This window comes from Drosophila nasuta, chromosome 3 (genome assembly GCF_023558535.2).
Source record: "Drosophila nasuta strain 15112-1781.00 chromosome 3, ASM2355853v1, whole genome shotgun sequence".
NCBI classification, from domain to species: Eukaryota; Metazoa; Arthropoda; class Insecta; order Diptera; family Drosophilidae; genus Drosophila; species Drosophila nasuta.
In genome coordinates, this window is record NC_083457.1 from 47,383,415 (window position 1) to 47,398,550 (window position 15,136).

The 15,136-nt window shown below is 39.0% G+C and overlaps 1 protein-coding gene across 11 annotated transcripts; it reads left to right on the forward strand.

The window, feature by feature from the left end:
- Window positions 1-27: 27 nt before the first annotated feature.
- LOC132791819 (ensconsin) lies at window positions 28-14,738 on the forward strand. Of its 11 annotated transcripts, none has more exons than XM_060800902.1 (15): window positions 28-155; window positions 982-1,035; window positions 2,418-2,674; window positions 2,750-2,889; window positions 2,953-3,068; window positions 3,687-3,947; window positions 4,668-4,808; window positions 6,046-6,777; window positions 8,477-8,659; window positions 8,729-8,907; window positions 10,025-10,891; window positions 10,951-11,181; window positions 11,241-11,659; window positions 11,722-11,906; window positions 12,843-14,738. In XM_060800902.1, the coding sequence occupies exons 1-15, from the start codon at window positions 107-109 to the stop codon at window positions 12,857-12,859; spliced, it is 3,831 nt and encodes a 1,276-aa protein (XP_060656885.1). In that variant the 5' UTR covers window positions 28-106; the 3' UTR covers window positions 12,860-14,738. The 11 variants fall into 11 exon arrangements, with proteins under 11 accessions (XP_060656885.1, XP_060656886.1, XP_060656888.1 ...); XM_060800903.1 differs by having other exon boundaries at window positions 6,046-6,429; XM_060800905.1 differs by having other exon boundaries at window positions 6,046-6,339.
- Window positions 14,739-15,136: the final 398 nt, after the last annotated feature.

The following is a 15,136-nucleotide window of genomic DNA, read 5'->3' on the forward strand; positions in this document are numbered from 1 at the left end:
TCTAAAAAAAAGTTTAAAACATCGAAACATCGATAGTGCCATCGAAGTTTGCCCATCACTAAGTGTATAGATGTAAGTGTAGATGTAGAAAAAATAAAGTGAGAATATGGCGAGTCTCGAGGGCCAGCAAGAAAATTATTCGAAAGATCCATCAGGTATGCATTAAAAACATCAAATGCGATCACAAATAAGAGTTCAAACCGTGCGCGTTCAATGACAAGTGCAAAATAGTATCCACCAATGCGTATAACAAAGAGTTTTTAGCCAAGCTACAAAAAATTATTGGTCGAATGGGCAGCGACCAAGACAACGACAACGGCGACGACGACGACGACTCACACTCAAAAGCAAAAGCGAACGATGTGAAAAAAGAAGAAGCCAGAAAGAAGTGTTTGCTTCATATGGGTGAAATTTGCCCCCGTGCTCGGATGTGATGATTCCTTATCCCTACCTCCCTCCTCCACCACACATAACGTCAACCGGAGTTTTGAGTTATAAATAAATGCGTTCAAAGTTCCAGGAGGAAAAACATTTTCGCTGCTGCTGCCGTCACCATCACCGACGCTGCCGCAGCCGCTGCCGCCGTTCACAGTCATCGTGAGACAGCAGCTGCGCTGCAGCTGAACATTTTTTTTTGTTATTTGTTTGTATGTGTTTGGTCGTCATCCCCCCTTCGACCGCCGCCCGTCCGTCTGCCACTCTCTCAGTCATCGTCGACGTCGCCGTCGTCGTCTCAAATGCGTGTTTTTCTTTCCTTTGCCCTACAAGTGCAAAACAAGAAGCCGATTGATTTTATTTTTTGCTGCCGACATAATATTGATATTCCTTTTGTATTTGCATTCAGTGAGTGGAAAACTTATTATTTTGTACCGCAAAAATAGCACGTTTTCAATTTTTCTGCTTACGAAACCGAAAGAACATAAAAAGAAAACACGGAAAACTTGAATGTTTATATTGCCTTGCACTTTTATTTACTTTCAGTGGAAAACATACCCAAGCGACCCGAAAGCCGAGAGGGCAGCGCCGAACGAAAAGGTAAAAGCAAAAAAAAAACATTGTTTTTTTTATTATAGTTTTATCAGATGTAGTCAGAGTATGTGTATGTGTTTGTTACATAAAGTTGGCATAGACGACTTCGGCACGCTCTTTTCCTACTGCCAAACAAACAAAAACAAAACAAATCTCGCGCTGCCCACACAAAAGTGCACTCTGCAACACTGGTCTCTGCCCAGGTGGGCGACCTTAAAGAGCGAACAAGAGGGAGAGCACAGATGAGACTGCTCAAGGTAGTTGACATTCCTCATGCCTCATGCAAGACATAAAATGCGGGGAATTGCAGTTGGTCATGTCATCCACGTTGGCACACATGGCGTTCCCCACTGCTTTTAGAACGTTCTAAAGAAGGACGCACAATCGTGTTCCCTTTTCCGGTGCAAAACAAATTTGCTGTCTGCAGCTCCCTTTGCTCTCTTTACTTCTCTCTCAGCACCTGTCGTCATCGCATGATCAACAACACACTCTTCCCAGCTGATAAGCTTCATTTGCTTCTTATCTCAGCATTCATTTTACATATCCAAATTAAACACAATATGCGACCTTGTTGTTGCTGCCTGCTGTCATGATGATATATTTTCCATCCGGCAGTAAGTAATATGTAAATAATGAAAAACAGTTGACCATGATTCAGTGACAGGTTGCAGCTTTTGCAGTGTTGCTCCTTCTTTGTGTTCTGTAGTATTTGTGTTTATGACGTCATTACTACATTCCATAAATACCGCACACAAATACAGAAACCGATAACGAGAACGATAACGTTGCAAACCGATTGGCGATTACAACGAATGCGCAGAAAGTTGACCAACATATTTGATTTGCCCAACGATTGTTTAGCATTCTATTTTGTTTTTTTTTTGCATGGCGCTTCAATGTCATTTTAATAAAATTGTGCGCTTACATTTTCTTTTTGCCTTATTTGCGCATCTGGGGGCGACCTGATGTATGAGTGTGTGTGTGTATTTGTATGAGTGTGTGCATTGCTATTGTAGTTTGTTGTCAATTGACCCACATAGTGAGTGAGGAGCCGCCGCACAACGGTCGATGACGTCAGTCGACGGTTGTAAAAGTCGCGAGTTTGCGACTCGCCGGCAAATGCCAAAATAAAAACCCATCAAAATACTTGGGGGAAAAGAGAATGTCGAACAAAGCTGACGCTTTATTGATTTCGTCTACAGGTAGCACATGTCGTGTCGATGTCTCTCGATATCGATGTCGATTACAACTTGCATTTACTTGTGAATTTATGAAGATTATTCTACACACACTCAAACCAAACTGTGAACCTCACCTTGAGCCTACTCCCCGCTGACTAATCATTTGCTGACGTTATTTTTTGTATTTATTTTTCTGTCATTTGACAGTGTCCAAAGATCGCGAGGAGAAACTGAAATATGCGCGCGATCGACAGAATGAGGAACGACAAAGAAAAATCGAGGAGCTGCGGGCTCAAGCGGAGGCGGCGCAAAAGTATCGCGAACAAAAGGAGGAGGAACGACGACGTCGCATCGAGGAGATACGCGTGAGAGATACAGAGAAGCGGCATCAGGTGGAGGAGCGCAAAAAGGCCATCATTGAGGCCGAAAAGGAGCGACGTGAATATATTCTCAAAAAGAATCAGGTGCGTCATCTCCGCAACAACAACAACAAGATTATGTTCTCTTACTTATACTCTCTTTCCTTTCCCTCTTTTTAGGAGCGCGAATCGCGAATAGAAACAAAGAAACGCGATAGAAATTCGATTGCTTTCGCTTTTGGATCATCGACGCCACGTTTATTGGATGTGCCGGCTGATTATGGCCTGGTATCGCCCAGCACCTTTTGGAGTCAGCGACGGTATGTGATGGATTCGAAGTGTCGATAAATTCCTAACTCAAATTCATTTGCTATTTGTTGCAGATCAACATCCATATCGAATGTGGCGGGCGCCTCGCTCTCACGTCGCAGTTCCGAGCGTGAACTTGCCGATAGTGGTGCTAAGAAGCGTGCCTCTTCCTCCACGGACAGACACGATGGTGAGTGTAAAGTGCACAAATCCCCCACAAATTTGCCGGAAAGAAAACATTCGAACTGCCCTCCCACAAAAACACTTGACACACACCAATACACAACACTCGAACACACACAGACACCGACACACCTAATCTTAACTACATATTTATTTTGCAGTTAATATTACTTTAGACTCAGTTCCGTTAAAGTATATATCCATATATACATATATATATATATATATTTAATCTTGTGTGTACTCTAAATGTACCCAATTCCCATGTAACTGTCAACTGTTGCAGCTGTGTGTAAACTTTTAACTTTACCTTCTACTTTCTACCCAACACTCACACACACATTTGTTTCTTAATTTGATTTGCAAACAAACACAATATATACAATATATGATTTATCACTTAGCAATAGCACTGATGATCACGATATATATATATACAGTATACATAAACACGATCACCAAAAAACCTTCGCGACTCTCTCTCCCTCTCAATCGAGTCGCGTCCAGCCTGAATGAATTGTCTGCCTGCCTTGCTGTTGTTAATCTACTGTTCTCCCTAAAATCACCAAATTATTATACTTTATCTCTGTACAAATCCGGCCATTTTTAATACCAACCCACACAGATCATCGACGCAAATCTTCGTCCATGTATGAGGTGTTCAATTGGGGCTATTCCAATGATGAGCCGCCCAAGCGGTTTTCGCTCTCAATCGCTGCCAATGAGATAAATATCGATGGGCCAGCAGCGCCCAATAATCCACAAAAACTGATTTCCACTACAACTACTACAACAACACCAACTGCGCACAGACAAAATGTAGCAACAGCGACAGCTGCAAGCCACAACAACAACAACAACTACAACAATAACTCATATCGTAAGGGTGAGGGTTCCTCTTCTCTATTCTCTTCTACTACTCTTCTCTTTATTGTTTTTTGTTTTGTTCAGAAATTATTGTTTGTTGCCCTCTTTAAACCCGCTCCTGTGTAATAGAGCTTGCTGTGAGCCAACAACTCCTTCATAACCAGCATGCGCCCAATTTGCATGTTCTCTACTCGTAAATTCATACTAATCATATCTGCCCTGTAGAGCACCAGCTCGATCGATAGTAAGGCGATAGTCTACAGTTGTCGATAGTTGTATTGAGCTCAGCCAAAGAAATACTAATAATACTTATCAAAGCAATTGATCGTTAATCGGAATGTTCTTGATACTACTACAGCTAACAGTAATCGATCGCTTGTGTTATCGATAGTTGTGCAGCTTTTTCGTTTTCAGTGATTGCGTAGCCCTAACTTGCCTGGCTCTCCTCCCTGTATAAAATGCAAAACCAAACCCAACCCTAGCGGTGGCCCTTAAAGTTTTATTTTTCAACTCTCTCCCTATTTTAGTAGAATTCTCTCTCTCCTCTCTTTCTCTCGGCATGATTATTGCTTTAGTCTTTGCTTTTGGTTTATCGATGATACATTTTGCAATAGTTTTTATAACCGCTGTCACAAAAAAAATAAGTCCAGACAACTACTTTTGATCAATGAATGAAAATGAAAACTACCAAAAACCAAAACACCAACAAAAAAAAAAATATCCAAAACCACAATTGCAGAAGATATCGTTGACACATCACAGAACATTATGTTCCGAAGCGTTTACCGCAGGAAAACGGACCTCATGCCGACAATACCCAGCCCCCGAGACGGGCATTATGGTTCGCGCAGCTCACTGAGCACCACGCCCAGAACCCCAGGTAAGATCAGTCACCAAATTCCTCCACAAACACAGTTATTCTCTACCTCCCCCCTGCCAATTCCCCCCTTCTCGGCAATTCGACAATTGTGTTTTTATCATCATCATATTCAGCAGCATCAATATCTTGTATCATCATCATCATGATCATCGTTCTTAAGCAGCTTCATGAACCCATTTTTGATCATCATTGTTTAAGTTAGCCGCATTTGTAGAACAACACGACGGACCGCAGCGACGACAATTCGAAAAAGTGCAACAAGGATATCATTTTTTTTACAATGTGGAAGATACCGTTGTCTTGTCTCCACTCTCACTTGCTTTCTTTATTCTCTTGAGCGCAGCAACTGGATCTATGAGTTGTATCAATTTTTGAAGCACCACCAATGAGCACACAAGACACCTTTATACAAATACCACATTTCCACTGGCATACAGATTGAAATCATCTAAATGTATTTATTTAAAATGAATCATCTTTGTTGAAGACAAACATAAAAATTACTAAGTATTTTTTTACCGAAATAATATGTTTTTAAAATTACAAAATTTTACGCTTAGGAAAAGGTATCAAAATGAAGTATTTTTTTAACGAATTAGTATATTGTTTAATTGTACATTTTTCACCATGGAATGCAATATTTTTGGCCGAAATAGTATATATTTTTAAATGTACATTTTTAAAAAGTAAAAAGTGTACTTTAAAAAAATAAAAACATATACTATATTGCATTTAGATGCTTTTTCCCTATGCGTAAAAAGTTAGTTTTAAAAAATACTATTTCGTTCAAAATATACAGAGTAATTTTGATGTTTGTCTTCAGCAAAGATGATTCATTTTTAAATACATACTTTCATAAACTTGAAATATAATGAATAATAAATTTTATAATTAATCATCATTGATAATTTTCCGTAGTGCCAGTGGAAAGTGTTTATCACAACCACACTCAAAACACACACCCCACACTCACACACACACACTCTCGAAACATTTTGTAGCGCAGTCTGCGATCCATTAGTGTGACGTCTTCTGTATATATAAATATATATAGCTGCATAAGGATCCACAAATATAGCACCACCACCACCAAAAACCACAACAACCAACAGCTAGAACAATGTTTCTGATTCCGTTTTTGATTCATGAACCACTTTCTGAACCACTTTCCACTTTACATATCAACAACTCCACAACAACCACAACAACGACACCACAATCGATTGCCGCCCCACAGGACGCGCCTATTCGATGAACCGCTTGGACCAACTGGCCCAGCCGATACGACGCAATGGCGAACACGTGCGCGCCATCGTGGAGCGGGAGCGACGCGAACGTGAACTGGAAATGCTGGACGAGACGGCCTCCCTCGGCGGCGGGAGTGGAAGGCGTGGCCACTTGTCGCGGGGCAATAGCAATCGACGGGCTGGAAGCGCAAGTGTGGGCAGCGCCAGTGGAAGTTCAACGGCTGTGGGCGCCATGTCGAGGAGCATGACCCATTTGGCAGGTGGAGTTGGAGTAGGAGGAGGAGGTCAGCAGCGTGAGCGTGGAAAGTATTCACTTGGTGGCGGCATCTCGACTAGCTTTCGTCCCTTGGGCAGCACTGGTCAGCGTGATTCCAGTAAGAGCATGTCACAGATTAGCTATTCGTGGTCCCAATTTGGCACAGCAAACAATCCACCAGCACAGCAACAACGCCAATCGAGTCTTGGCTTGCAAACGAGCGCAACTAAAAAATATCTACAATCATCATTTGCCTCATCCCTCAACAATGCATCCTATACGACAGCCTCAGCGAATGCAACTAGGCGTGCCCAGCAGCAATATGCGATATATAATACAACAACAACAACTACTAACCCACACAACAACCACCACCACAACCAACACCACCACCACCAACGTTATCTCGATTTCGATCCAAACTCATTGTTGCTCATGAACTCTTCTAGTTTGTTAGTGAATGCAGGTGTGTGCGATCAACCAAACAAACCCAACAACAACAAAACCCAACATACGAACAACAATACTACTACAAAAACACACCACAGCGTAACTCACCTCACATCACACATAACCTAACTTTTGGCTACACAACACACACAACACATTCTCCTGTACATTTGGTGGCATACTCAAACGTAGTGCTTTAGTCCTTTTACATTTCTCTAAGCTCTCCCCCTTCCATCAAGTAGTGTTCCGATTTGAAGACCCCGCCCGATCACACACACACCCACACACATTTACACTTATTGGTTAACATCTTACACATACATACACATAGCGTAGGAAGACATACGAAGTAGGAGTTGGAACAAAAACGCCACACGAAGAAGTCCCTCTTTGCCCGCTCTCAACTGCAGTTCATCTGAGCAACAATCTGCATATATCTATCATCTATATATATAGTTAGTTATCAAGGCTGCTTTGAAATACAACGCATCGAACTGGTTCATTAAATAATTGGTTCAATCGCTAAACCCACAAATTATAACTTAAATCTAATTAATCGAATTTGAAATTGCAACGTTACAAAATATAATTTAACACATAGAACTTCAGAGGTTCAAAAAACATTATGCTGTTATCAACATGTCGAACCGGTTCAAGCATTATATGAAGTATATATATCAGTTATATAAAATGCACCTAAAAAATGTGAAAAATTTAAACGAACAATTTTCAACTACAAAGCGTAGAAAAATATAAATCGTTAGCTCTTTAAAAATGTACCGTGTTCCTTACGAGTTGAAACGGTTCAGTAATATATAAAGGAAATACACCCATGAAACAAAATGCTTCGCTAAAATTTGAATAAATTAAAATTAAAAATTTTCAACTATAATGCGATCAAAAATATAAATTAAAACATAAAACGCTAGCACTTGAAAAAAGTAAACTGTTCCAAGTCAATCGAACCGGTTCAAGAAAAATAATTTGACTCAAATAGATAAGTTAAAAATCTTAAAATATTACGAATTTCAATTGAAAATGTTCCACTCCAATTGAAGTTTTAAACTAACCAACTTTTGCAGCCTTGATAGATGTCTATATATATAGTTGTTCCATCTATATCTGATTAGATATCATAAAGCGATCGCGTGGAAATTTATTGTGGTTCTCATATATTGTGTGCTGAGCATTGCCATTTGTATTCGTTCGCTTCGTATGTTTTCAACTGGTCTCTCACCATCTAACTCTGGTGGCGACCCTCGCTCCACTATAAACACCCTATACACCCTACACACACACACTGACTCACACCCACACCCTTTGAAACACACACGTGCACAACACACCCTTTATAGGTTATGCTTTGTCCTCCTCTGTTTCTGTTGCTGACAAATTTTCTTTGTTTTTGGTATTTGTTTTAACCGTATTTTTCGTCGAGGTGTCTTTGGTTTTCCTTTTTTTGAAATCTGTGTTTAGCTCTTCTCATTTATTATTGTACTTGTTTTTCGTATTCGTATTTGTTTACTGCTAATGACAATACTCTCTTGGTGACGGTCACAAAAATCACAAAACGTTTAATCTTTTTGGTTCTCACCCATATTTCATATATAATATATATATAGAGACAATTTAAACCCAGAAAACCTGCTGCACATCATTTGTTTACTCAATGTGGAACTGTGATTTTTAATTGTATTTGTTTTGCATTTGTTTAGGCTCGCGATCAGGGAATGTGACACCTGGCGGTCATGGACACTTGAGTGGCTCACGTCCAGGCAGCGCCATGTCCACATCTACAACGTTGTCCACATCGGGATTGGTGCCCCGACGTCCAGGCACAGCCTCCACACGTAAGCCACGGCCAGCTAGCATTGCCGGCACCGGCATGTCCCTAGAGGGTGAGTCATAGATCATTGATATTAATTCCTTGGAATATATTTTAACTAATTGCTGCCTCATTCTTGCAGAGATCAATAAATTGAAGAGGGATCAGAAGCCGCCGGTGAAGACAACGAGCGCCTCGCCATCCACGTCTACAGCACAAACGACACCCAAACGAACCGCGAACCTGATGTCCACCTCAATGATTGTCACCTCCAGTTCAACGCGCATGCACAGCGCCGAGAAGAAGACGCCATCGAAGCGGGTAAGCCAAGTGATAAGATTTCGCAATCGAAACGATATATAGTATAAAAGATTATAATGCACAGTAAAGCGCTTAATCGTATTTAATTTGCGCTCTTTAAGATAACAAATATGTTGCGAATTATTACATTTCAAAAGTGATTTTCTAGAACTAATTCACACTTTAAGCAAGGAAAATAAATTGATGTAGATTATAAGCTGCAAAAGAAATCCATTATATAAGATAACACTCTTGAAAGAAGCTTGTCATTGACTTCTTGAAGAAAAACTAATCTCTAATTGTCCGTGTGGAGTAACATTTTAAGTAGAGTCTGATATTTAAGAGTTAACTCTGATATACGACTTATTATTCTTGTCAACCGTTTTATCTGTGCGAAAAGTATTAACTTGAGATTTAACAAGAAAACTCGACACAAATTTTCAATAAAATCGTATTCTTAAAATATACCACAAAATATACCAAACAATCGGAAAGACACAAAGTTATAATATCCTTCTACCCTATGGGTATCCCACTACAATTTTTCAATAAAACCATATTATTAAAATATACCGAAAATATACTATACCGAAGCCTCCACTTGGTATATCGATATTGTACTACATTTAAAATATGCCGTATATTATAGCCAGACAGACCCAAAGTTATAATACCTTTTTTATTCTATGTGTAGCGGGTATAAAAATCAGATCTAAAAGACGTAATGTTAATTCAAAGTCATAGTTACCCAATGGGTAGAGGGTTAATGAAAACATATTCTTATAATAAAACAAAAATATACCAAAGTATAAATTTGGTATGTCAGATGGATATAGAAATCAGATTTAAAAGTCGAAATATTAATCCAGCATCTAAGTTACTTGCTAGCCATTTTCCATAAAATCATATTCATAAAATATACCACAAAAGTATACCAAAGCCTATATTTGGTATATGGATATTGTGATACATTCAAAATTTACAATAGAGTACAAACGGACAAACAAAAAGTTGTAATTAGCGATTATAAAATTAAATTTAAAAGTCAACATAATAGTGGTCCAAAGTCAACTAAACTTTTAGTTTATAATTTCAAAATCGCATCTACTAATTTGGTTACCTCGTTTTTGTTTTCTAGGAGCCGCTGCTGCCCAAGGCCGCGTCCGCATCGAAGGCACAGCAGCCGAGCCGCACCGCCAGCTCGGAGCGCATCAGTCGACACGCCAAGGAGTCGATCAACAAAGTCCCTTCGGTCATGAGCACATCTATGATTGTTACCTCCACAACAACCACAACAAAATCAACAGCTGAATCCGCTCCAGCAACAGCAGCAGCTGCACCTGCACCCAAGGCTAACGGTGTGGCAAAGGAGCAGCCAGAGCGAGAAGCAGAGGTTCCCGCTGAGGTTGCAGCGCCTGTGGTGAGCAAGGCCGAGAAGGAGGCACTAAACACTGAGCAGGCGGAACAAGAGCAACAGGAGTTGGTGCAATTGGTGGAAGCGAAGACGCAACCAGAGCTGGTTGCACAGGAAGAGCAGCCACCAGCGGAGCCAGTTGTTGCCCATGTGGAGGAAAAGGCCGATGAGGGCAACGAGAAGCCAACGCAGGAGGCAACAGTTGTCGCTGTGGCGAAGAAGACATCACGCAATGGCAGCAAGGAGAATTCAGAGGTGCGTGAATTAACGCCACCAACGACAGCTGCTGCTCCAGTTGCTGGACTCGCTGTTGAGGGTGGCAACGATTTGATGACCGCATCGATGATTGCCAAGAAGATCACGACGGAGGAGGAGGCAAAGGCGGCATTAGCCGAACGACGACGCCTGGCCCGCGAGGAGGCCGAACGACAGGCCGAATTGGAGCGACAACGTGTCGAGGCTGAGCGCCTCGCCGAGCTCAAGGCCCAGGAGGAGGAAGCCGAACGTCAGCGACTCTTCGAGGAGGAATCCACACGTCTTGCCGAGGAGCAGCGTCGCGGCGAAGAGGAGCGTCTGCGCAAGGCCATCGAGGTAAGTGGAATAACTTTTACTTCTCCACCTCAAGCTCAACTCTGACAACTCTTTCACAGGAAGCACAGCAGCGCGAGGAGGAGGAGCAACGACGACGCGAAGATGAAGAGCGTCAGCGTATTGAGCGCGAGGAGGCCGAAAAGAAGGCCAAGGAAGATGCGGAAAAGCAACGCGTCGAAGTCGCCGAGCGTCTCAAGCGTGAGGAAAAAGAGCGCGAAGAGCGACGCAAACGTGTCGAGGCAATTATGTCGCGCACTCGCAAGGCTGGCGCAGCTGCCACGCCCAGCAAGGTAATGCAGCCATTAGGATGCCTTAATCTTCACCATCTAACATTCAATTTCTCCCGCAGGAATCAAGTGACGCCAAGGCTGCGACAGCGGCGGCGCCCAAGGAAAGCGACAGCAACAGCAGCAGCAGCAACAACTCGACAGGCGGCTCACCCAACAGCAGCAGCAGCACAGACGCTGCTCCAGTTGCGCCCGTTGCTGTGCCACCCACAGCAGTGGCTGCTGCGGCAGCTGTTGCAGAGCCCATCAACAGCCAGGCGATGTATGAGCAATCGGTGCTGGACAAGGAGAACTCGCTGATTAACAGTTTCTCCAACATGATTATCGACGAGAATGCCAAGAACTTGCATCCGTTTGACGTGAGCAACGGCAAGTTGCATGTGGAGACCACGACAACAACGGGAGGAGGAGCTGCTGTCGTTGTGCCGCCCGTAGCAGTGGCCAATGGCAATGGACACATTGAGAATGTTAACAATAAGAAGTGAGTGGCTGCATCAGCATTTCTTGTTTGTTTCGAACTTATTGTTTGCTCACTTATTGCAGTGACATCAATCTGCTGCAGGATGCAGTGAATCCAGTGGCCGTCAGTCAGCTAATTGATCTGAGCATTGAGTCACAACAAGATCTGCACATCAACAACAACAACAATAATAACAACAACAACAGCTTGCTGACAAGCACAGCGGCAACCACCACGCTAGTCACTGCTGATAGTCACGAGAATAAAGGTACCACAACTTCACATTACTAAGAATACGTATAATAATAGATTTCCACATGAGGAAATCGAGTGCAATTACTTTAAGTCTCGTAACAAGTTCTGTTGAGTTGATTTTGTATAATTGTTGCATTTAGCAAAAACATCTGGAATGCTAAAACTCACTTTTTAATTTACTTTTAAAAGTGAGTTGAAGCTTTAGTTACGATTTTTGGTGCCTACAATTATAAGAAGAGTCTTTAAGTTTCCTGGAAATGTGGTTGCGATCAGATAAAGAAGAAAGTAATATTATTAAAAAAATACTTTTATAGGTCAGGTCATGATTACTTAGATGACAATCTGGTATATTCTCTAGTCTATGGTGTATTTTAAATCTAATAGTTTATCCATGTACTGTTAATGGTATATTTTAAATCTAAAAGTATATTATCGGTATACCATTTATAGAATTCTGTATATTTTTGTATTTTTTATGAGTAATTTTGTATAATTTGATATATTTTAAAAGTAATAGTATATCGATATACCAAATATAGCCTTCAGTATATTTGTATATTTGATGTATATTAATTTTGTACATGTTAAATCTAATAGTATATCGATATACAATATATGATATATTTTAAATTCATTAGTATATCGACAAATTATGTATATTTTAAATCGTATAGTATATCGATATACCAAATAGTCTTCTATATATCTTTTGTATTTTTTTAGCATATTAAGTGTGTATGTTTTGATCGATTTTAAATCCAATAGTAAATCCCATATTTTAATATATCAAATATAGCCTTCGGTATATTTTTTTTTTTTTAGTATATTTAAAGAGTAATACCACATTATTTTGCTAGTATTGAATACTTAATTTTCTTATTTGCTTTATTATAACTTTTTATATTATTCGAATCAAAACTAATTTAAAAATTTTTTCGTCTTTTTCTAGATATATCGTTGCTGTGAATCCGATGAGAAGGAAACCAAACCAGATTGTTTGTCGTAAAACTATCTACAAAAAAAAACTGATATATAGCTAAATGTGTGTGGAGTATTTATTTATAGATTGAGATAGGATCAACAATGCGATGATGCAACACGATGCGATTCAAGACGGAGTCGTGTCGCGATGTGTGTTTGGAGAATGTGCAAAAAAGAATGCAACAAATTATGGTTACTAGAGCTAAACTAACAAACAAACAGGAAAACAAAATGCTTATATAAAAAAAAACAACTATATACACTCTATTATACAAATAGATATATATATCTACAATATATATATAAATGTATGCATTATAAAATAAAGCAGTCAAAATAACTGCAAGAGACCGAGAAAAGTGAAGCTGATGAAGCAAAAACCGAGTGCATGTAATATTAGTTAAGAACTAAGACAAAAACTAAACAACTAAAAAGAAGAGAACAATGAGAGAAATTTTTGATGATGGATGGATGGATGAACGAACGAAAGAACGGATGATAATGATAATGATGATAATCAGCCTGACAATTGGTTAGCAATTCGATATCAAAACAAAAAAAAGAAAATTAAGATGATCCCAAAACGCGTTACGATCTAATTTAATTATGATTATTAATTATAATTAATGCTAGCAACAAAATCGCTTCAAAAGTTTTTGCAATTTTTTCGATTAACACGAGTCTAACTTGAACTTGAGACGCAGCGTATATAATTGAAAATTATATAGAGAATAGTAAAGAAAAACTGAATTATAATACCCTTCAAAAAGAAAGAAAAACAAAAACAACAACAGCAGAAAGAAAAAAACACTGCTAGTGATCATGATCATGAAGACGCCGTCGCGATATGCAATATTACAAATATCCGCTTATGCAATATTCTACAGCCAGCCACGCCCACGCTCCACGCTCGCCCCTAAGAGAGAGTTTATTGCCCAATTTTTTGCACAGTTGTTTTATAAGTTAAGTTAAAAACGAAAAACAAAAAAAACCGTTGAGCCAACGAATCGTGAGGTATTATTTATTAGAAACAAAAAAAAAAGAAAAAATAATTATTTGAAATTATTTGCTGATACTGTCCTATGTCCAATGCGATTCGGAGAGAATGTAACTATTATACTATATATATATAGCATAATCACAGATATCAGATATCAGTGCTTATACACACACACACACACACACATTATACATAAATATATATAGATATATATACGTAGGATCTGCGCCTTGCAGGAGTCTTTGTCAATTCTGATTATGCTTATGTCTTTTTTTAATAATATAGTAGCGTCTCCCCTTCTCCCAACAACAAAAAAAAAACTCACTGTCTCTCTCTGTGTATATTATTTTTGCGTCAATTTACTTTTTTGGTAAACATACTTTTTTATATATACATCAAATCTATAATTGTAATTTGTATTTATCCATGTGCAAAATAAATTATGATTATTTTTTAATTACAACTAGCAAATTATTTAGCATGCAATTTTTGCCCCCACCCCACATTCTTCCCCCCAATTGTAAAAATATAAATCTTTATACACAATACACAAATTCAATAGTCTATATAATACACACACACACACAGACACACTCTGATCAACAAGTACTTGAGCGCGAGGGCCTTAAACATGCATGAGAGCAAAGTGAAGAAATGGGGAAATTCCCTATTGAGATCCCTTTATAAAACAACCCGTTAATCTTTAGTATAATCAAAATACTAAAAACAATAAATGAAAAACATACTTTGTCTAGTTAAATGAAAAATGCTTTTCCTATGTTAAAACAAAACAAACAACAAAAAAAATAATGGCGATATAATCAAAAGACAAATAATGATATAAACGTTTAATTAATTCAACAATTGTCTTGCTGCAGTGAAATGATGAAAACAGAAAAAAAACAAGAAACATAAACAATTATGGATAAAATTACCTTAGAGCTATGTATATTTAATATAACAATTATATATGTATGTATCACACAAAGCAACAACAACAAACAAAATATAAAAGCAATTCCCTCTATTTATTTAGAACACAATAAAACACACACACATACATACAACACACTGTAACACTAATGAAATTCTCTTCTTATCTAAAACGAAAAACAACAATTGCATAACATATACAATATATATTTATGTGAATAAAATGTAACTAATTCTCAAGGCAACTAAAACAAAAGCCCAGCAATATCTTTATTTCAATTTTTTTTTTTTTTGCTGTTTTATGTTACTCTTTTGATTTGTCAAGGTCA